Source organism: Lontra canadensis, unplaced genomic scaffold (assembly GCF_010015895.1).
Source record: "Lontra canadensis isolate GAN:19392208 unplaced genomic scaffold, GSC_riverotter_1.0 scaffold135, whole genome shotgun sequence".
Classification (NCBI taxonomy): Eukaryota; Metazoa; Chordata; class Mammalia; order Carnivora; family Mustelidae; genus Lontra; species Lontra canadensis.
Window position 1 is genome coordinate 3,423,341 of NW_022631129.1, and position 23,437 is coordinate 3,446,777.

The window sequence follows — 23,437 nt, forward strand, 5'->3', positions numbered from 1 at the left end:
AAAGGACAATTTTTCACAAACCGGAAGAGTATGTACCTTTGTTTACATCCACCTCCTGGGCCAATGGACACCACCGGATCACTCCTAATAAAGCTTTGTTTAGGGACACCTGGGTGGCTCAGCCAGTTAAGCATTTGCCTTCTGCTCAGGTCATGATCCCAGGGTTTTGGGATTGAGTCCTGTGTGAGGCTCCTTGCTCATCAGGGAGCCTGCCACTCCCCCTGCTTGTGCTCTCTCTCTCTCTTTCTCTGTCTGACAAGTAAATAAAATCTCAAATAATTCTTTGTTTATATGAGCGTCTCATTTCAACAAATGTCATTAATAACAGTCAGAAATATGATGTGGTTCTTTTTAAAATAATAGCTTTCCTTTAAATTTTATGTGAAACGTGTATACTACTTACACGTGATGACATAGACCCGGGGTGAATCTAGTGGTGTGGAGGGCTCCACACGTGTCTCTTACTGGAGGTTGTGGGAGTCAGTCACAGGGGAAGAATGCTCTTGTGACATTCCTGCTTAAGGCACCGCAACAAAATGCAATTCTAAATGCAGCCAGCTAGAGCACTGGCCCTGAGACCCAGGCATCATATACTTTCATCATGCACAAACCAAAGTGCGTTATGCCTTTCCACACATAATTGGCGACCCATGGAAATGGTCGACTTGGGAAAGTGTGTGTCAGCTTGTCGTGGATGCCACAGTCGGGTGAGGCTCTGAGTCAGCACTTCTGAAGTTTTTTAAGTAAGCAGTAAGTCTACTCAGCTGTGTCTACAGGAAGCAGAAAGGGGTGTGTGTTTAGAGAACTCTTACTAGTGGACTTAGCTTTTTCTTTGTAATTGCGGTAAAAAAAAAACAAAAAACAAAAAACAAAAAAAACAAAAAAAACTCACATGACCTAAAATTTAACATCTCAATACAGTATTGTTAAGTGGATTCACACAGCTGGTCAACAGATCTCCAGAACTTTACCTTGCAAAGCAAACTCTTTACCCACTCGACAATTCCTCTTGTCTCCCCCTGCCTCCACCCCTGGCACCCCTGTTCTGCTTTCCGTGTCTGTGAGTATAACTACTTTCAGGCCTCCAAAACATGGCTGTTTTCATGGAAAGCTAGCCGGAAGCTAGGGGAGAGGAGCTTCCGGGCTGGAGCCTCTGGGGTGGTGCTGGCCTCTCTTGTGGGCTGCACGTGCAAAGTTGTTTCAACACCATGCAAAGCTGCCTGAGGTTTGTGGAGCGGTCCACCAACCGCTGGATTCTGTTGTTCGTACTTACCTGTGTTTCTGCTTCTACCCCAACCTAGATGACGCCAGAGGAAGGCATCAAAAGAAAATCCGAAGCAAGACTCAGAATTACCTCAACCTGTATGCCGTGGAAGGCCTGCGCACCTTGTGCATCGCCAAGAGGGTGAGTGGGCACCACCGCCACAGGAGCACGGGTGCTGACCACCACCCTCACGGTGCTTGGCGCCTGCGTGGCACTCACCAGTGTGTCTCACGTAGGTTCTGAGTGAAGAAGAGTATGCCTGTTGGTTGCAAAGCCACTTAGAAGCAGAATCTTCCCTGGACAACCGCGAGGAGCTGCTTTTCCAGTCTGCCATTCGCCTGGAAACGAATTTGCATCTGTTGGGTAATTATGCACATGGGCAAGAGTTGCACCAAGCAGTGTGGAATTTGCAGAGACAGTCCTGGATGGGGTCCTGACATGGCTGTAGTCCTGGCAGCTCTGCACCTGCTGGGCGTGGTTCAGGAGCTGCCTGGTCTGATGCTAGCATGGCCCCCAGGCCCAGCCACCCCTGATAGAACATTCACACCACAGCCTGTCTCTGTGATATTCCATGTGTCCCACCAGGCACCCAGTAACACCTGACTTGCCTCCCCCTACACCTTGCTTTCCCACCAAAAATAGAGAGGAGAGCTCACTCCACCTCCTATCCCTGACACAAAAAGAAACTGTTGGACTCCAGAAATGGCTGCACTTTACATCTTATGAATGTTTCATAGATTCAACTTGGATGAAAAGAAAATGAGCTCATTTTTGCTAAAATGTGCCTATTTGCCACTGTGGTCATATTAGTATATATAAGAATATTTATTTTAATATTTAAAATATTTAATATTAAGTTTGTACTAAATTAGCTGAGTCTTTGTATATGTGCTCTCTGTGACCACACCAGGAATGGATTGTGATCAGTACAGCCCATCCCGTGGTTCTAGTAGTCAGATGGTATATCTGGGGTATGGAGAACCTGGAGTTCATCCTTCTTCATTTAATACAGAAAGGCTGTAATTCATTTGGTCTCACTCCCAGGATGAAGGAGTTGGGCTACCTATATATCTGTATATGCATATCTAATACAATGATTAATATGTTCCATAGCATAACAGACACATTTCATATAATATTCTTTTTTGCCTCTGCTGTCTTATAGGCAGGCATGCACTGCTCAAAAAAGCCCCAAGATCTAGATGCTCAGAGACCTCATGAGCAGTATTCCTGGGTGGGGAGCGCAGGGGGTGATTAAATGAAACACTTGGAAGACAGCTGTGCTTTTTCTAGCCTGCCAGGTTTTGATTTACTGCACTAGGTCTATTCATATCTAGAACATACTTCTCCAGAAGACACTGTTGATCATACCTGTGGGATAGGCAGGGGTTCCTGCTGGTCTTCCTGGCCCATAGACACGTTGTACCTGTCTTACTTCTCTGTCCCTTCACTGCAGGGCACTCTCCCTGGAGAGCTCTGACTCTTGAATGGAGTAAAATTTGCTTCCCCAGTCCTTTCTTCCAGTGGGCACTGGTCCCACTCTGTGGAGCAAGGCAGATGGAATCTCTTCCCTTTTCCACAGGGTGAGACCTTAACTGTTTGAGGACTTGGCTGTGAGTCCCTATGCTCTCCACCTATGTTTTTAGGCACCCCCTACTTTTCCTTCTTTCAGAGTCTACAAGCCTTGGCTTGGTTGTCCAGTTCTGGCTCTGTCCCCTAGTGACCATAAGACCCTGGGCAAGTGACACTGTCTTTTTGGCATCCCAGTCTCCTTGGCTGCCGGGTAATAATCCTGCGGGGATGAACAAAGGGGGTGCCAAGTGAAGCACTAATGAGGTCCAAGCACAGGGTCTAGTATTCAGCAGCACATGGTCATGAGTCTGAGGTTACTGCCTTCACATATGGGGAATTTCTTTCTAGCTTGGATTCTGATATTTTTGCTTGGGCAACTATGTAAGCATCTAAAAGTAAGGTTTTTTACTTATCCCTGTTCCAGTTTTTTTTTCTGTTGGGGCTGAGATAATAGAATTTTTCAGAATCTTGATTCAGCCACATTCTGCTGTCATCCTGAGTGGATGCTTATCTCCGGGGGTGTGTCAGATGGCTCTGAGGTGAGTCAGTGAAGGAACTACTGGAGTGCCCACAGTGGGCACCATCAGTGTGCTGGAGTCTGGTGATGCCTGCTGGGGAGAGCCTCTCCATACATTTTCAGTAATTTTGCAGTCACCTTTTGTTGTTTCGCATAATTTTCAGGAATTTTTGCATAGCTTTTTGATGCTGTTGGTAGTTTGACATCAGCCAAAGTGGGTGTATTTGTACTACAGAAATGGGAAAATGCAACAAATCAGCTTCCCTCCTGCTAGCTGGTTGTTAAACACTTAGCATCTCCTGCAGCCTGGGCTATTTACGGTTCAGATGATGAGCCAGCCTGAGCTGGAGAATAGGAGAGCCACTACCTTAGTGTTCACCACAGCTTTATCCACAGACACTGTGCTCCAACTCCTCTGATTCATTTTTAAGAAATGTAAAGTAAGCCATTTATATACATATATTTTAAAGATGTTATTTATTTATTTGACAGAGAGAGAAGGAAGCAAGCTCCCCACTGAGCAGAGAGCCCAATGCAGGGCTCGATCCCAGGACCCTGAGATCATGACCTGAGCCGAAGGCAGAAGCTTAACCCACTGAGCCACCCAGGCACCCCAAGCCATTTATATTTTTAATAAGCCCACAGCCAAATACTGCTTCTAAATATTTTCATTTAGGTTCTTATATTAAATAACATCAGAGAACTACAAAAGAAGGGTCACCACTTATACTGTGTGCTTGAAATTTCCTTTTCCATACTGTTCTGGCCAAGAACCTTAATTCAAAGGACAACATTCTGTTCCCTTTCCCTGGCGTTCCTGTTTGTTTTTCCAGATGTCATCTGGAACTCCCCTCACATGAAAGGCCACCTGACATTTGTTCACAGTGAAACATGGTGGCACTAGCTTCAACCCTACTACCTACCCTGTTATAACACTCAAAATGCCAGGCCCTCCCGAGGCTCAGGCTGTAGAGAGGTGGCATTTACTCTAAGTCATGTAGATTCTATTGCTAAAAAGCTACCTTAAAGAGCTGAAGAAAGACCACTGTGCTTCCAGGTAATTTTTAAAGGACTGTTCCCTGAGATTTATCTTTATCCTCAGCTCAAATACTTTATCCTCAGATACTCTTTATCCCCAGCCATATTTCATGCTGAGATAGACGTACTTTACATAATTCTCTTTCTGAGTTCAATAATATTCTATGTTTGATTCGAAGCTGCACATAGAGGTTAGGATCAGCAACCCAGTCAGGGCCCATTAGTTTGGCCAGTTAGCTCCTGAAATGAAGGTGCTTTATTTTCAAGGTGTTAGGTTTTCCCCGAAGGACTGAATTTATCTCTGAGTCTGTCCCTGCTTTTTTTTTTTTTTTTTTTCCTCAGAGGACATTTATCAAGGAGCTCTGGCTGAGCAGCCAGTATACAAAGGTTACAAGGGGAGTTACAAGGCCCCTCTAGGAAGTTGCTGTCTAGTGAAGGGTAGGTAACTGGCTGAATTACACACAAAGCTGTGTTCCGCAGTTGAGGTTCTCCTAGAGCAGCTGTACAGGTCAGAGGTTTGGAGCATGAGACATACTGTGTATGGAATACTGTAGCCCTTGCATTGCTAACTAATCTCTCTCACCTTTGCTTCCCACATCTGTATGGTGGGGATAATTGTAGTACTCACATGTTAGGGATGTTGCAGAAACTTTTGCCTGGCATTTAATAATTCATCAGGGTTAGCCATCATTATGATTATTCCATAACCATTGTTGTTATTAAGTATGAACAAGATTTTTTTTTTTAGAGAGAGAGAGAGAGAGCACACACAGGGGGAGGGGCAGATAGAGAGACAAACTCTAATGAGGCTCCGTGCTGAGCACAGGGGCCCAATGATGCGGGGCTTGATCTCTGAGTTCATGACCTGAGCCAAAACCAAGAGTTGGATGCTTAACCAACTATACCACCCAGGTGCCCCTGAATAAGACATTTTGAGTACATGGAGGCAGACGTGATCATCCCTCCCCCTTTCCTTGGATATCCGGGAATGTGCCACAACATAAGTGATACTTAGGATCCCTTCGTAGATATCAGCTCTGTTGGATGGTGAAAATAGGGAGCCAGAGACCTAGAGCATACCCTTTCTTCCCGTCCTAGAACCAGGGGTCTGGGGGATGGGAGAAGGGCCAAGACCAGATGGCCTTCCAGTGCCTGGGTTATCAAAAATATGCTCACAATGAACATGGAGCACAACATGGTTTTATTCCTAAGCAGACTTTGAGCCCTACACCCCTGCCTCGTCCTTCCCTTGAGGACTCTGTGATTCAGAGCTGAGGGCAGCTTGGGTGCAATATCTCGTCCTCCTTTTCTGGGCCCTTAGCCTTCTGTTCCCACTTAGCCTTCTGGTGCATTCAAATAAAAGGTAGACCCAGGTCCAACACACTGCACAGGCTGTATGAGATGTAAGAGAGAAGACTGCCACTTACCCTTGAGGGGGCTTCTGCAGAGCTGGTCCAACAGGCATGTGATTTGTGAAAGTGCATTATAGGATATACTTAAGAAATGCATGCTTTTTGTACATGTATTATATTCATGCACATGTACATGACTCCACCCTCCCTACACCTGCCTACTCATCTGTTCTAGGAGGAGAAAGGAAAGTGGTGTCTATTTTAGTCATTCAGGCTGTCATAGCAAAGTACCACAGACTGGACAGCTTAAACAACAGACATTGATTTCTCACAGTTATGGAGGCTGGAAGTTCCATATCAAAGTGGCAGCCAGTTCGGTTCATTAAAGGACTCTCTTCCTGGCTTGCAGATGGCTGTCTTCCTTCTGTATCCTTGAATGGTGGAGGGAGATCATATCTCTTATGTCCCTTATTTTAAGGGCATTAACCTCATTCATGAGTATTCCACCTTCCCACCTGATGCCATCACAGTGAGGGTTAGGGCTTCAATCTATGAATTATGGGGGTAAGGGGACACATTCAGCCTGTATCAGCCTCTCAGCACAGGGAACAGTGTGACATAAAAGAGAAGGGCAGGGCCAGTGAGGTGTCCTCGGTCAGTGCTGTACTTCCAGAGGGAAGATAGAGACCATCTCATTAAGTTGGCAATAGGAAAAAAACTGAGGGTGACCTGGAGAGCACCTTTCTACACTGGGTAGAAAATGTGTCCCAATGTACAGAAGACTGTGTAGGGAGACCCACTGCTTATTAATTATGTTTGTGGAAAAGGTATATTCTGGGTAATGTTGCTTTTGAGAAATAATGGGCTTGTGTGGTCTGCTTAGGCAGCTCACAGTAAACACTGCTGAGAGCATAGCTTGTGGATGTCATGGATAATTTTTAAAACTTTTTCATCCTTCAGAATATGGTCATTCCTACCATCTCCCCACAAGCTTTGTTTCCAAGTTATCTATTACGTTAAAAATTAGCTGCCTGTTAGGAAGCATTGGAAGTGCTTTATCGTAAGTATAGAGAATTATGTTCGGTGCCTCACAGCTATTCTGACTCATTCTTGACTGTGTGCATGTCAATCAAGGGAGATACTGAAAGTGTTCGCAAGGGTCTGGAAATGAGTCATCATCCACATGAGAAAGGCACCAAGCAGGTCCCAGTCTGTGGGGTCATGCTAGCATCACTGGTATGTTGGCAGTGGCATCCGTGCCCCATCAGGGTCTGAGGGCATGTGCGGAGGGGGCTCACCTACACCTGCACATTTGACCAGGTGCCACTGGGATTGAAGATCGCCTGCAAGATGGAGTCCCAGAAACCATTGCTAAATTGCGTCAAGCAGGCCTGCAGATTTGGGTTCTCACTGGTGACAAACAAGAAACAGCCATTAACATCGCATACGCCTGCAAACTGCTGGACCACGATGAGGAAGTCATCACCCTGAATGCTGAGTCCCAGGTATGTAGGTTCCAGGAAGCCATGCTCTGCCTGGCGCAGCTTCATACCCACCTAGCCTCATGGCAACAGGAATGCCTTCCATTTCTTTGCCCTCTACCTCTGTGTTTACATCTGTGTTGGGTTCCTTGCATGTTTCTTACCATTGCCTAGAAGGATGTGGGATTTGATGGGATTTCTTAATTTCTAAGGGATGCATCTCTGGACTTTATTAATGCAAAGTTAAATCTGATTTTCCCTGACATATTCATGTCAACAATATTGGAGAATTGTTTCATGAGTCACACAAGGCAGCATACCAGTCCGTTCAGCACTGATATACTGAGGATGGGATAGGTCGTCTTGCGGACGCTTCACTGGGCACCTAGACTTTTCATCCAGTCACATTTATCTATTTAAATTTCCAAGTATGTAGGGAGTATCTACTTCGCATAAACCTGGCCTGGGCTCTGATTCCTTGAGTGACCTCCCACTTGAAACATCTTTTTGAACTGTATGATGAGGTCTGATTCTTTTTTTCTTTTTCTTTTTCTTTTATGGATTATCATTTAGCTGTTACAGTTAAGACGTGTCTAGCCACAAAGATTATTCCTATGTATTCTTCGAAAAGCTTTGTAGTTTATTACTGTACCTTTAGACATATTCCATTTTATGTGGAATTTTGTATAAGGTTCAGGTCAAACTTCATTCTTCTGCATATAGCTCACTAATCCAGCACCATTTGTTGAAAAGCCTTTTTTTTTCCACTAAATCATCTTTACACCCTTGTTGAAAATCAGTTGGTCATGTTTTTTAAGATCTATTTCTGGACATTCTATTCTGTTGCACTGACCTGCGTGTCTGTCCCTTCACCAGTATAGAAGTCTTAATATGGTAGTTTTCTTTCTTTTTTTTTTTTTTCCTGATTATTCTTTCTGTTTTCAGTTCCTCCATTCCCTTTCCTGCCTTGCTTTGGGTTACTTAAAACATTTTTTAGTATTCCATTTTAATATATCTCATTTCTTTGATAACATCACTTTACTTGGGTTTTTAGCTTCTTTTTTTTTTCTTAGAGAATACAATATGCATTCTTAAGTCATCAGTACAATCAGTATTTTGCTACTTCAAGTAGAATGAAGTCTTGTCACACCATGTGTCCCTTTACCTCTTTACTTTGTAGGCATCTTCTATATGATAGCTACAGACATGGAAATCCTTCAGATAATTTTTGCTTTCAATCAAAAAGCATACTTTAAAGATGTCAAAAGGGAAAGAATAGCCCATTTTATTTATGTGAATATTGACAACTTCTGTCACACTTATTTCATCTCCAGGGTTAAAAGCATCCTTGTGGCATTTTTTTTCCTCTTGTCTGAAAAACTTCCTTCAGCAATTCCTTTAAAGAAGGTCTACTTGCCAACAGATTCTCTTACTTTCCTTTGTTCAGAGAATGTGTTTATTTCACCATGGTTTCTAGGTGAAATCAACAGTCATCCAAATCATTGTTGCTCTATAGCTAATGCACCATTTTTATCTGGATGTTTTAATTGATTGATTGATTGATTGATTTTGCCTCTAAGCAGTTTGTTTATGGTGTGTTTGGGCACAGAGTTCTTCAGATTGATACTCTGGGATTTGCTGAGCTACTTGAATCTGTGGGATTATGTCTTTCACTAAATTTGGCAAGTTTTTAGCCATTTTTTATTTCTTCAGACATTTTTTTCTACACTGCAATTGCTCCTCTTCTTCTGGAAGACTGATGACATGAACATCAGTTCTTCTGGTTTGTCTCAAGGCTCCCTGAGGCTGTCTTCATTTTTTTTAATTTTTCCTTTTCTCTTGGTAAAATTGGTTAATTTCTATTGATCTTTGAGTTCACTGACTTTTTCTTCTGTTATCTCCTTTCTGCTGTTGGGGTATTTAGTGATGTTTTAAAAAAATAAATTTAAATTTATAGAAAAATTAGAAAGATAGTATTGAAAGTTCCCAAATAATCCACACCAAAACTTTCCTGTTATTAACATCTTTAACAGTAATCAATGAACCAATATTGACATGTTATTACTTACTAAAATCTATACTTGGGGAGCGCCTGGGTGGCTCAGTGGGTTAAGGCTTCTGCCTTTGGCTTGGGTCATGATCCAGGGTCCTGGGATTGAGCCCCACATCAGGCTCCCTGCTCACCAGGGAGCCTGCTTCCTCCCCTCTCTCTGCCTACCTCTCTGCCTACTTCTGATCTCTGTCTGTCAAGTAAATAAATAAAATCTTAAAAAAAAAATAAAATAAAATCTATACTTGGGGTGCCTGGGTGGTCCAAGATTAAGCATCCGACTCTTGATTTTGGCTCAGGTCATGATCTCAGGGATGTGGGATTGAGCCCCACATTGGGCTCTGTGCTGGGCATGGAGCCTGCTTGAGATAATAATAATAATAGTAATAATACTTCCTCCACTTCTAAATAATAATAATAATAAATAAAATAAAATCTATGCTATATTCAGATTGTCTTAATTTTTACCTAATGTCTTTTTTGTGTTCCAGGATCTCATACAGAATGTCACATTATATTTAACTATCATGTTTCCTTGGGCTCTTACTAGCTATAACAGTTTCTTAAATTTTCTCTTTTTGATGACTTGAGAGTACTAATCAGTTATTTTAAAGAATACCCTTATATGGGGATTGGTCTAGTGTTTTTCTACAAGTGCCTAACGTGCCATTTTCATCATTTTATAACATCATATTAAAAGGTACATTCTATCAACATGATTTACCACTGTTGGTTTTATGTTTGTCAGGTTTCTCCACTGTAAGCCAATTATTTTTACTCCTTTCCATATTGTACTCGTTGGAAGGAAGGGACTATGCACAGTTCACACTCAAGAGTGTGGAGTTCTATTTCCCCTCCTTGAGGACAGAATATCTACATAAATTACTTAGAAACCAGTGAGCTTCTTATTTTGGTTAAGACATTTTTAGGGTTTTGTTTTGTTTTGTTTGGGGAGGGTTCTAAAATTTCTATTGGTTCTTCTTTATATCTTGTCTTTTTTGTGAGACTTTCTTTCTATTCATTTCTAGAATGTCCACTCTTAATAGATAGAGTATTTTTATAATAGATGTTTCATAGTGTTTCTCAAATAATTCTGGTATCTGTGACATCTTCGCTTTTGCTTTTGTTGACTGTCTTTTTTCACATGCATTGAGAATTTCCTGTTTCTTTGCATGCTGATGAATTTGGGGTTGTATTGTAGGCATTTTGAATGACACTGGTTATTTTAAAATTCTGTGAAGAATGTGGATATATTCAAGGCAGGTAATCAGCCCTCTTAGATTCAGGCTCCAAGCTCTGAACAGCCTCTGGGTGGTGGTTTTGATGTCAGTTTTGTGTAGCCTTTACCAAGCTGTTAGACTCTGTCTCACATTTTTCCCACCCCTTAATAAAAGTTGAGAACTTGGGTGGCAGTCTATCCCTAGTTCAATTCTCAAAAGTCTTTGTTATGCCATTTAAGATTATGTCTATGTGTGCATGGTTTGTGGGTGAGTTCAGGAATTAATAAGCCATGTTATAGGGTCAGCTGGCCAAGCTCTTCCCTCTTCACCATTTTTTTTTTTTTTTTAGTACTTTCTGGTTCTCTAGGACTCCCCTTTCCAGTCCTCTGGCCAGAAAGCTGGGTTTGAGTTACCTTGCTCTACTTTGTACTTCTGCCCCAATACCTCCATCCAAGACCAAGTGGTGGTAGGACAGAGAGGAAAAGGCAGAAGTTATCTTACAACCTCTGGACCATATCTTCTCTAATAAAGTTTTTGGCAACAGATCGTTCTGCTGCCATGATAGCAATATTACCTGGGGCTGGAATCCAGAGAATAGAGAAAAAGATAAATAAAACTGGGATTTCCCCTATCTTCTCTGTGCATTGGGAGTTCTCTTTTCCACTCCTCCAGCGGGGGCAGGGATAGGGGGTAGAGGTTGGGGTTTCTCCTGGAGCTCTCTCTGTCCCTGCCTTGGCTCCTACTTCTAGATTTTATGATGCTTGGGTACAGACCAGAGGGAAAATGGAAAACTCACCCACCTGTCCAGTGTACTTAGAACACTAGTCTTCCTCCCCAATGCAACAGCTTCTGTTTATTTTCAAAGTCCTCAAACAGTTGCCCTATGACTTCTCTGTTCTGCTGCCATAGCTGCCTTCAGTGGGGGAGCCAGGGTGGTTGTGCTTACTCCAATTTACCTTAGCAGTGCTTGGTGCTAGCACAAGGGAACCCAGAGTGTTTGTAGAATGAGATTTCACATCTTCTTCCAGCCCCACCTCAGTTACTACCATTCCCAACCCCACCCCAGAAGCAAATCTCTCCCTCTTCATAGCCTGTAATGCTTTTGCACATCCTAATCTGTGACTTCCTGTGATTGTATGTTCAGCTGCTGCCATTTGTTCAAGAGCTAATAACTGTGTCTTCTCAGTCTTCCTTTTTCTTGTCTCACTTTTCTAAATACAAAAGGCCCTCAATAAGCACTTACTGATCACAGCTGGATTTCCAGGGTGCGTTGCAGAAAATTGGTTGCTTACCCAGTGGGCTCACTGTCCACAGAGGTCCAAGAACTACTTGCCTTCTCTGGAGTGTGTTTACTCCTGGAAATTGTCACCTCTCTTATGTCCCCTGACCCCTTGGCCTTCTCTAAGTTTTCCTATTCTTTCTGGAACTCAGGTACAGTTTTGGAACTCAGGTACAGTTTTATTGCCAATAAAAGCCTCAAAAATTATGCTTTTTAAAAACATTATTTCCCTGGCCAACTGGAGAGCTTAGGGAAACCCTGATAATTATACTTCTTTAGAGGATAATCATAATAAAGACTTCTAAAAGGTTTCGTATCTCACAAGCAAGCAAAAATGGCTGAGTAAAGCCCTCAGAGAAGTATGGAGGGGTGCATGTTAGACTCCCTCAGCCTAACCAGCCAGCAGTTTAGCCATAGTACTGTCGGTTTTTGCAAACTGAAGACATTCTCATCTAACGTCCACCGAGTGTAATGGGCAGTGAAGTGGAGTCTTATCAAAACCCTAGACAAGCTCATCCTCTTCATGTGGACAGTTATCATCTTCAGTGAACTTCCCTTCTGGGCAGAGCCTGCAGCCTGGTGCCCTTGAGATGATCAGACTATCAGAGTCGAGGAAGGTAACAGAATGCGTGGTATAGCTGAGTGAACAGAGCTTCCTCTCATGTCCATTTCAGGAGGCCTGTGCGGCCTTGCTAGACCAGTGTCTACACTACGTGCAGTCCAGGATCCCCTGCAGCACCCCTGAGAAGACTGCAGGCAACGTGAGCGTGGGGTTCTCCCCTCTCTGCCCACCCTCCACGTCCACCACCTCTGGCCCCAGCCTGAGCCTCGTGATCGATGGGAGAAGTCTGGCCTATGCCCTTGAGAAAAACCTAGAAGACAAATTTCTCTTTCTCGCTAAGCAGTGCCGGTCAGTCCTTTGCTGTCGCTCGACACCTCTGCAGAAGAGTATGGTGGTGAAACTGGTCAGAAGCAAGCTCAAGGCCATGACCCTAGCAATAGGCAAGTATCCAGGCCAGCCAGGCTGGACCCTATGTAAATGAGTAGCCTCCGTCTTATGCAGCTGCTTTCTGTGGATGCATCCTGGAGTTTCCACCCTGTCGGTGCTATACTGTAAGATGGGAAAACACTTCCTTTCTCTTTTTTCTGTTTATAAAGTCACACCCAATGCAAGAAAATAAGCAGCATGTTTGAAATATAAAACATGGATTTGAAAACCACAAAATGTGGTACAACAGTTATAGCTTGTATATATAGCTGTATATAGTTATACAGTGGAGGTTTAAGAAGACAAAGCTGACACCGTTTCTTGGGAGACAGGAGACTAGACATTTGCTGTCCCAGGCAGCCTCTGCCAAAGCAGAGCCCTGCACACTAAGTATTGTTTCAGAACACCTTAAAAAGAAGGCCCTCTGCAGGGGCTTCTGGTCACCATGACCCAACTGGAGTGCAAAACTCCATAATACTACAAGAACCCAGAGATCTGATGGTGATTCGAATCCCTGTTGCCTCTTAACCTTTGAACTTTACTGATTGTTCCAAGACAAGCATGTAATTAAATGAATCCATGTGAGTAGTTGCTAAACCTTACAGTATTTCCTTAAGGACTGTGCATCTAATGGTGGCTTCTCCTTGCAGACTTTTGGCCTGGAGAGCCTTCTAGGGTCCTCTCCAGTGCTACCCAGTCCTCACCTACCTCTTCCCAGGGCATCATCCCCACCCACTCTGGCTGGGGTGCCTTCTGCAGCCACGTTTGGGGACTCAGCAGCACCATCTGCTGGTGAGGGCTGGGAAAGACTGCAGATAGCGCTGGGAGAGGGGTGATCCCCTGATCCCCAGATACCAAAAAAGTTTGGTCTCCCTGAATATAGAATCTATACCTACGTGAGATCTGGTTCTGAAATAAAAGATCCTCGCCAGTCAATAATAATTACAGTGTTTTCTGCGAAGTGTCTTTGACAGTTTCCTGATGTGGGGATTGCTACTCTCTCAGACAGGACACTTCATCAGGACAGAGTTGAAGCTGGTGGAGCTTGGGTCTGAGGTGGGATAGCCTTAGTGTGGTTGTTATGGAGACAGCCCTGTACATCTTCAGGGCTTTGGTAATCACTAAGGGTAGGGAGATGACCGTAGATGTGAACACATGTTTACTCTGAGTCCGTGGTCCAGGCTATAGGAAGGCCCCAGCTGTGGCCCTCTTCCAGGGGAGGCTGTTTCAGTCCACGTTTGCCCTCGTGGATCTGGAGTGGCCTTCAGAGCTCCTTTAGCAAGTGATGTAGGTTGGTGCTGAGAAATGTTCAGGCTAGGTGCAGGCTTCTCTGAGGTCCTCTCCATGGTGGCATGAGGACCATGCCCTCGGTAAGGCTGGTGTAACACATGAATGAATAAATTACATTTTCACAGCCTAGTCAGTGCCTGGGTCAGCCATGGAATCACTGGTGTATGGTATTCATAAAAAAAAAAAAAAATGGAAGTAAAGTCTTAGTTGGTTAGAAAGAAAGAAAAAACAAAATAGAATCTCAAAAGGGAAAGGGAAAGTAATGGCCCATCAGAACTTTAGCTCATTTCTTTGACCATAAATGAAAGTATTGATGGCACCTAGTCCCAGGTGTCCAGTGGTTAATAATGTAGAGAACATTGTTGCCTGCCATATCTCACTTTGTTTGGGACATTCTGGGAAAAGCTGCAGGGATTGTTAATGACTTCACAGAATTTCAATTTCACGAGTATTGACTGATCACTCATGTTAGGCCAGTGCCAAAAGAGTACAGAAAAATCATAGGACTGAGACATCCTGTAACCATGTTATGAATCACTCTGACTTGTATATCTGCACTTTTTGCATATTTGAAACTTGGGAGATACTCTGTGATTGGGTCCTTCTGCTGCCCTATTCCTGAGTGACAGTGACTTTAAATCTCTGCTTGCTTTTCCCCAAAGGTGATGAGATCTCTGACCTTTGTCCTCTGTTCCTAACCATTTTCTGTCAGCAGCTTGACTGAATAAATAGGAGTTCTTCTTTATCACATCTTGAGAGGGCCCAAAGGTAAGCACAATAGCTAATAAGCTAGCTGGTAATCAGTGTACAGAAAGAGCTCTACAGTTTGCTAGGCAGAACTTAATTTCCTTTTTTCAGTTTAGAAAACCACTCATGTAAGCATGAATTAGAATAGCCTTTACTGATATGCTCTACATGTGATAAAGGCTAGAGCTTGGTAAATAGTAACGATGATGGTGATAGCATCTTTATTGCACCAGACACCGTGTTAAGGACTCTGTCTCTAGGTATATGAGCCAATAATGTAGAGTGAATATTAAGCAAAATGGTGACCATGCTAGCCTGCTTTCTGAAACATCTCTTGATGTGACTGGCAATTCCAAACCTCACACCATGTTTGTTCTGACTGCTTAACTCAATTTTCCCAGGGCAGACTCTGCACTGCTTCTTCCTTACTCATCCCCATGACCCTTTCACAGGACTCAGCCCAGTAGGGACCCCATGAAGATCCATCAAGCCATTTGATTCTGTGCATCTCAACTCAAACGATTCTTCCTGCCTATGCTGTTTCTAGGAGATGGAGCCAATGATGTCAGCATGATCCAGGTGGCAGATGTGGGTGTGGGAATCTCGGGCCAGGAGGGCATGCAGGTAAAGACCAATCAGGGCTGTCCTATGTGACCAATTGGCCCACTGTCGTACCTTGTCATAGGCTTTGTCCAACAAAGCTAAAGGGTTGGCCTTCAGTGCAATGTGATGCTCACCTTCTACTTAGCCGTAGAAGATAAGGTAGAGGTGGCTAGTTCTTCATGTTTATGAAGCAGTAAATAGCTTTTCCTAGGTCTCTAAGTATATTTTTGTGAAATAAGTGGAACAGAGTTAGGCAAGGTGAGTCATCACCTTCTCTCTGACTATTTATGGCTCATCCTTGGAAGAAAGCATGTTTTACTGTTCCATTTGAAAAAATACTCTGCTGTTGGACTGTTGGAACCTGGTATCGCTATAAAAATGGAATGTAGCCATCTTGACTCACATGAAAATTTACTTCTGCCTTTTTCATTTGCTACTATGTCGGTTCTTAATATGTGATTCAGATGCTGAACACCTGAGTTAATTAAAATTAACTTTCTCCTGGATGTAAGATCACAACAGTTTCCAACATTTGATTAATTTTGAATCATGACATTTTTTTAAGTTGATGAAGACTTTAGAAAATAATGTTTCCAGTTTCCTTCTAAAAATTCCAGATGCTGGTCACCATTTAGTCATTGGTTGATTTATTCACTGATGCAGTCAGTATTTATTCAGTGAACACTTGTATGTGCCAGGCCTTTGCAGAACTCACTAATTTTCTTACCTGACATTAAAATAACAGTAAGATGGAAAGTCCCAAGCTAGAAACCCAGTAGTTCCTCTTGGCCCATCCTTAGCATGTACCTTACTCTCTTCCTGCCTTCATCTGACCTGAGTCACTGTGTTATGTTATTTGCATGGTTTTAATTCTTCCATGAAATGAAAGTGCAGCCCAAGGTTGGACTCAACCCTGCCTTTTTTTTTTTTTTAAGATTTTATTTATTTATTTGACAGAGAGAGAGAGAGAGTAGAGAGAGCACAAGTAGGCAGAGGGGCAGGCAGAGGGAGAGGGAGAAGCAGGCCCCCCACTGAAAAAGAGTTCAACGCGGGACTCCATCCCAGGACCCTGAGATCATGACCTGAGCCAAAGGCTGACACTTAAGTGATTGAGCCACCCAGGGTACCTCATCTCTGCCTTTTAATGCCATGTACAGGGGAGTGAATGGATGAACAAAATTGTTTGTTCATTCTGATGTTTTCATTATCATCTCCATTGCACCTGTTTCCTGTAGTGAAAAGCTGACCAGGGAAGTGCCTGTAAATAGCATGTGCGGAGAAATGCACCAAGTAAACACATTTTGTATGAAACACTCTCACGTTTGTGGATGGGGAGGAGACTGAGCTACCACCACTGTTCACTTCCTCAAGTCAGGGGCCAGTGCAGATATATACTTCAAGCCATGTGAGGAATGATGGGAACAGCCAAATGACAAGGCACATACCAAGGTGAAGCTTTGAGTGGGAATAACTTCTAGGTAAGACGTTGTTGGATGCTTCTGCATTTATTTGAAGCTACACTTCCTATTGAGGATACATTATGTAAGATGACGGCAAGGCCTGATACCTTTTCTTAATATTCCAAGTGCTCAGGTTCCCAGGGAATATTTTCCCTGCTTGCGTTTTAGTCGGTCCAATAAGCAAAGGTGAGCTCTTTGGAAGATGAACTTTGTGGGACACTTTGGTAACACAAACACTAGGCATCTGAGCAGAGTCATCAAGAATGAGTGAGGGTGTTGGAGCTCTTCTGCTTAGCCAAAGTGAGAAGCTTATCCCAGCTGGGCAAAGGAGATCCTGCATCTCTGAGAAGCTTGGTGTTCATGGGGTCATCTGGTCCACCGTGTTTATTGAGCACCAGCACTGACTGGGAACTTAAGGTACATGGTGATCACATCTATTCTCCTGGCTCTTATGGAATGTCCAGAAAAGTTGGGGAGACAGATACTTATTTTAAATGTACATAAATAGTCACAACTCTTATAAAATGATATAAAGAGAAACACTGGTTTTGGTGTTGAGTATTTCACAGGAAGATTTAACCTAGCTGGGAGCATTTTGTAAGGCTGCCTTGACAGAGGGACAAACAGGGCCTAAATTTGGAGGTGGAAAGGAGTGGCAGAAGCCTGGAGATGAGTACATAAAGCCCTCAAACCCCAGTGTTCATAGGAAAAGGTATAGAAACAGTATTTGCTTTGAAATCCTTAACTTTGGGTTTAGAAAGCAGACATTTGAAGGCTTCACTCTTTATGTCATGTATAATGACATTATTCTGTTTCACCTAAGGGACCACATCAACTGTGATCTAACTCTTTTCAAGGAGTTATTTGACTAGAGGGAAATCAGTTGAATTTTAAAAGAAGACTTATATTTTTGTGTAGAATAAACCTCCAAAAATAAGTAGAAATCTATCTTTTCCTGACAATTTCTTTGAGATTTTTTTTTTCAACAGAGAAGTTCATTATATGGTAGATTCTAAGATATTCTGGGTACAAAAGGTGTCATTTTGATGGCATTTGTCTACCCCACTTAGTTTAATTGTGTAGAGGATGATACTCAGTGAAGGGAGGGACACTTTCAACCCCAGTCATCTTTCCTTTCCATGGAGGAAACCTGCTGTCCTCACTCCCTTCTGGGTAGAGTGGACACCTGTTGCCTTTTTGCAGCTTCCTAGAACCGGGTTATGTGAAGGCCAGCAGAGCCATGGGCTTGGCCTTGCTTGTCACCTGTGACTGCTAAGAAGAAGGGTCCAAAACACACCTCCCAAGATGGCCAACTGCCTGTCTCTGATTCATAGAAAAGGGTCAGCTTTGGTTCGTCTTTGGGTTGAGATCCCAATATGAATAAAATATCAGGGGGTGGAGAAGAGTAGGGAAACTGCATCTCTGGGGTTTTATTTTTGTTTTTTGCTTGTTAAAGAAAACATGGGAAAACAATGGGGCACCCAGGTGGTTCAGTTGGTTAGGCATCTGCCTTCAGCTCATATCATGATCCCAGGGTCCTCTGGGATCTCTGTCTCTCACTATCTCTGTCTCTTAAATAAATAAAATCTTTTATAAAAAGGGGAGGGGCATGGGAAAACAAAAACTTTTAAAAATCAATTACATATATTCAAAATCTTAAATGAGTACTATAAAATGATACCTCTGAACAAGAATGCTTGATGAGATTGATTTATTTTTTTTTAATTAAAAGAGATAATAAGGGAAATGGGGATAAAGTAAGCTCTGACCAATCACGTGCACATTGTGTTTGAAACTGGATTTCTCCATTCCTTGTATTTGGGGGAGATAAGACCAGACCTTAGATGGAGTAAGGTGTCACCAATAACAAGGACTTTGTTCCCTTTCAAGGCAGTGATGGCCAGTGACTTTGCAGTGCCAAGATTCCGATACCTCGAGAGACTCTTAATTGTTCACGGACATTGGTGCTATTCCCGACTTGCCAACATGGTGCTGTATTTCTTCTACAAAAATACAGTAGGTGTTTGATACTTCTGGTTTCTAGAGTGTTTTTTGTTAGTTTGTTTTGTTTTGTTTTTTGGTTTCTAGAGTTTTTACATCAAAAAGCCTGAGCTGAGGTTTATCAGACCATCCCCTGAATGTGACCATCTGGGCATCCCAGAGCTTCCTGTTGGTTCCATCCTCCTTGGCCTCTGTGAACTTACCCCAGGCCTAGCCTGGCCTTTCCCCCTGTGGGCTTAAGAAGTCTAGCTCACAGGGTCGTGAAGGTAGCTGCACCTCTAAAGGAGAAAGTTGTGAAAATAGATCAAACAAGAATGTTCACTTAGTGCTTTATAATAAGAAGTGGGGGAATCATGAGTTGCATTGGTCTGGACAAGGTCACACAGTTAGGGAGTAGTCAAGGCTGCATTTAACCCAGCTCATTGGACTCCCAACTCTTGGCCACTCTGTTAATGTGTTTCCTGGGAGCAGACTGCTAAGGTATCCATAGACAGGAATCCTCTAATCAGTGCTCTTTCTAGAGCAGACAGGGAAATCTGGGGATAAGCAGGAGTGCAGTGGCAGTGCTGGAGTCAGAATGAGAACACTTGGTCATGCTGTGATCCCAATACTGAATGGCCTCTGTGGAAACATAACCACACTGGGCCAGGTGTGTGAGTCCCCTGGTCAGGACACAGGTGTAGGGCCCCAGGAACAGGGCCACCAGCAGGTCCTTGCCACACTTTCTCCCTTGCTATCAGGGCAGACGTGCCCCCTTCTGGCCAGCTCTTTCTATAACGGACCATCCAGTTAGGTCATGCTCAGGCCTGGCTGACTGATTACAATTCTGTCTCTCCAGAGACTCTCTTCCAGGGCCATGTTCCATTTCATGTTGATCCTAATGTTTAACTCTTAGATCCTTTATTACTAAGCCCTTGGCAGACAGGTGTCCTTCTCCATAGTTCTCTAGTGTGGATGCCATGGCCGTTTTAGAATCCTGATCTACTCATAGGTAATGGGTTGACATTCTGCTAAGAAGTTGCTGAGTTGCTGCTTGTTGCTCTTGTCTCTAAAACCTTGTGGCTGAATGTACAAACAAGGAGACAAAATAAATAAACTCTTGGAGTAAGTGATCTTTCAGGGTAGTTCCACAATTCTGCCACATTGGATGCCACAATTCCAGTGTCAGGATCATCCTATACTCTCCTAAAAAAGAACAAAATACAATAAATTAAAAGATAGCTATCTGTCTATATATAGACATATGTGTGTGTATATATATATAGAGAGAGAAAGAGATTTTTTTCCTCTTTCCATGAAAAGATCTCCATGCTAACCCTAAACTGCCATCGGTGTAACTCTTGTTCATCTTCCTATTTGTTCTGGAGATTAAACCTATCTACTTTTCCCAACACTCTTGCTCCCCTTACTCTCACCCATTTTTCAAAATGTCTTCTAATAAATGAATACAAATACCTAGGATCAATCACATCATGTCTAATTTGATCAGTTGGGTCCTGGAAATTAATTCTGATTAAGTTCTGCCTGGGATTCTGTCCAAGGAAGCCTGTGCCATGCTTCCCTTGGCCTTGGCCAGTTACTCCCTGCTTTCTCTCAACCACCTGGCATTGTATCCCCAGAGCTGAGGCCCCATCCATATACTTGCAAGCCTAGAATTTCCCAGTTCCCAAAGAGGTGGAGGGATGCTTGAGTATAGATGAGTGAGGCTGGGCAGGTAGAACCCCAGCTCTGTTTCTGTCATTAATTTTTGTGCAATCTTGAGCAAGTTACTAGCTTTCTAGGGATTTTGTTTCCTTTATTTGAAAACAAAGCATGAGAGTTGAGCTCTGTTTCTCCATAATTCCTCATGAAAATTTCTCAGACTGAGGGCAGGGAGTTCAGCATTTCAGTTGCAAATAAGTGCCAGAGTGACCACCTGAATGGGCACAGCCTTCTGTCTGGCATGATGAATCTGTCCTCATAGAGGGGATGGGAAGGAGAAGGGGATGTCTGTCTTTATCCCATATAAGATGCAAGGCCTCTGTTAACAAGCACTCAATCTAGTTGAGAAGTGCAAGGATAATTACCCTACCTCCAAAAGTGAGAAATTCATTAGTTTTAGGAGTAAGTTAGACTTCGCTTCCAATAAAAAACAGAGAAGAAAAGTTTCCATAGCAACAGTAGTTTGGAAAGAAGGCTTTTTGGTACTATAAGAAAAAAAAATGTCAATTAACTAAGTACTTTTCCTCCTCTTTCTCTTGACTCCAGTTTGTTCACTGATGAGTCATTAGGCTGAGCCTGTGGGGGTGGGTGAGAGAAAGTCAGTCGTGGGAGTGAGAAGGGAAGAAAATCAATGAAAAACCCAAGTCTGTCAGTTTTTGGTGTGGAAGGGTAAGTTGCAGTAAGTCATAGATTGAAACAAGACTTGGAGGATATGTGTCATTGCTTCCTGATCTTCAGACCAAGCCATTTGCAGGTCCAGAAACCAAAGCTCAGAGAAGGTAAGTGACTGAGTCAAGGTCAGAAAGAGAGATAGTGGCAACTTCAGAACCAAAACCCAGGCCATTACCTGAGGTGCCCTGCAGAGAATGTTCTCCATCTGGGGGTGTCCACCCTCCAAGCCAAGACCCACAAGTGGTTTGAACAGGTCAGCTTTTATTACTCACACAATGGCCATAGTCAAGTCATTCAGCATCTTGGACCTGAGATTCCTTTTCTCTGAATCGAGTAAGCACACTACCCTGCTTGAGCCTCATAGGAAATAGCTGTACTGCTAACTGAAACAACAATAAATCACAATGTACGAGGAGACTTTGTGAGCACTTTAAATGCATTAGTTCATTAATCCTCACAACAGCCCAAAGCTAAGTACTGTTAGGGAGTGCCCATTTCAAGGACAAGGACACCCGAGGCAGAAAAGGGTCAAATGATCTATGCCAAAATATATAGCTAATAGGTTAAATGCTTTACCATTGCTAAATTGCCATACCCCATGTAAACGCACTCAAGCCGCTGATGTTCAGTGATCAAGTAATAAGGGGAAGAGATCCCCTCAACTCCTCCCACTGAGCATGGACTTGAAGAAGTTGCTCATTCTTCCTGACTCTCACTTTCCTGTTCAGCAAGGCAGGGGTAACTATGAGAGCCAGTGATTATACCTAAACCTCATCTGCCATTAGAGTGCCCAGTGGATATCTGGGCTTGGTCACAGCAGCAACGCTGGTATCATCATTGACTTTGTTGCTGTGCATGTGTGTGTTTCCCCCTGCCATGGGAGTCAATAATTGCCCACTGTTCCTCATCAGAAAGAGAATGTAACTAAAGAGAGAAGCAAGATCTGAGATGTAGAATAGATAGGTTTGGTTTAGGATCACAGAGGACAGCTATTAGGGAAGGTCCCTGCTGTACCTTTATGGGGAACTTCTATACTCAACTGGACCTTAGCTCTTCACCTGGCTGTGGCAACAAGATACAAAGAGTTTGTCCTGTGAAGTTAAGAGACTGTCAGGAAGGACCTAGCCAGCACTTTCATAGGTGCTCAATAAATGCTGTTCCATTTGATCTGCATTTCCTGTGGGCTGTTATCAGCATCTTCTCTCTGTGGGCTATCCTTGGAATTTTCATCTCCCATTGCCAGTCCTTCATGCTGAAGGAAATGAGGAGAGAGAGAGAGAGAGAGAGAGCACGAGAACGTGCTATAAGATGAAAGCTTTGTTTGAAGGAAATTTCTGCCTCTAAATTTAATCTTTATAGTCAAATTCTACAAAACCCTTAGATACCTTGGATATGAATCTGCAAGGACAGCTAAGAATTCCTTGTCCCCATTCTTCCTTTCTTGATTTCAGATGTTCGTGGGCCTCCTGTTTTGGTTCCAGTTTTACTGTGGCTTCTCTGCATCTGCCATGATTGACCAGTGGTATCTGATCTTCTTTAATCTGCTCTTCTCGTCACTTCCCCAGCTCGTGACTGGGGTGCTGGACAAGGACGTGCCAGCTGAAGTGCTGCTGACTGAACCACAGCTCTACAAGAGTGGCCAGAACATGGAGGTGAGGCTCCTTTCCTGCCCCCATCTCCTATTGCTCTCCACATTCACCTATAGAGAGTGAAAGTCTCTACACCTCCCTTTAAATGGACACCCTGGGAGAAATTGTTAAAATTTTGGAAAATGACCAGCAGGAGGTAAAAAATGGATTCAATCTACTTGATTGTGTAGGAGCTGTGTATTAAGTAGAGTGAGGTTAATGGTTGGAGTGATGGTATCCTGGTATATGCATATGTCCAAACTCATCAAGATGTATACATTAAATGTGTGCAGTTTTTGTGTACCAATGTACCTCAGTTTAAAAAAAAAAAAAAAAGAGGGAGGTTAATAGAAAAAAAAAAAATAATGACATGAAAATTCTCTATACCAACAGTCTCCAGGAGCCTAAGGAAAGTCCACTTGGAATCGAAGTCAGGGTCATGTGGATTGCTGCCTCCTGCACAGGGATTTTTCTAAAACAATCCCCTCAAAATGTGATTTATTTTGAATGGGAATTAACCAGCAGATAAACCCATGGAGAATCCATTGAAAGAATAAGTGAATACAAGCAGATA

General features: G+C 43.1%; 1 protein-coding gene across 2 annotated transcripts in view; it reads left to right on the forward strand.

Moving 5' to 3' along the window:
- ATP10A (ATPase phospholipid transporting 10A (putative)) overlaps positions 1-23,437 on the forward strand; it is a 194,686-nt gene that overhangs the window by 167,616 nt on the left and 3,633 nt on the right. For both annotated transcript variants that reach the window (XM_032843114.1, XM_032843115.1), the window contains 7 exons: positions 1,302-1,405; positions 1,501-1,627; positions 7,064-7,248; positions 12,448-12,775; positions 15,346-15,422; positions 18,752-18,877; positions 22,687-22,887. In XM_032843114.1, coding sequence (XP_032699005.1) covers positions 1,302-1,405; positions 1,501-1,627; positions 7,064-7,248; positions 12,448-12,775; positions 15,346-15,422; positions 18,752-18,877; positions 22,687-22,887 — 1,148 coding nt within the window. The remainder of the gene's footprint in view (positions 1-1,301; positions 1,406-1,500; positions 1,628-7,063; positions 7,249-12,447; positions 12,776-15,345; positions 15,423-18,751; positions 18,878-22,686; positions 22,888-23,437) is intronic.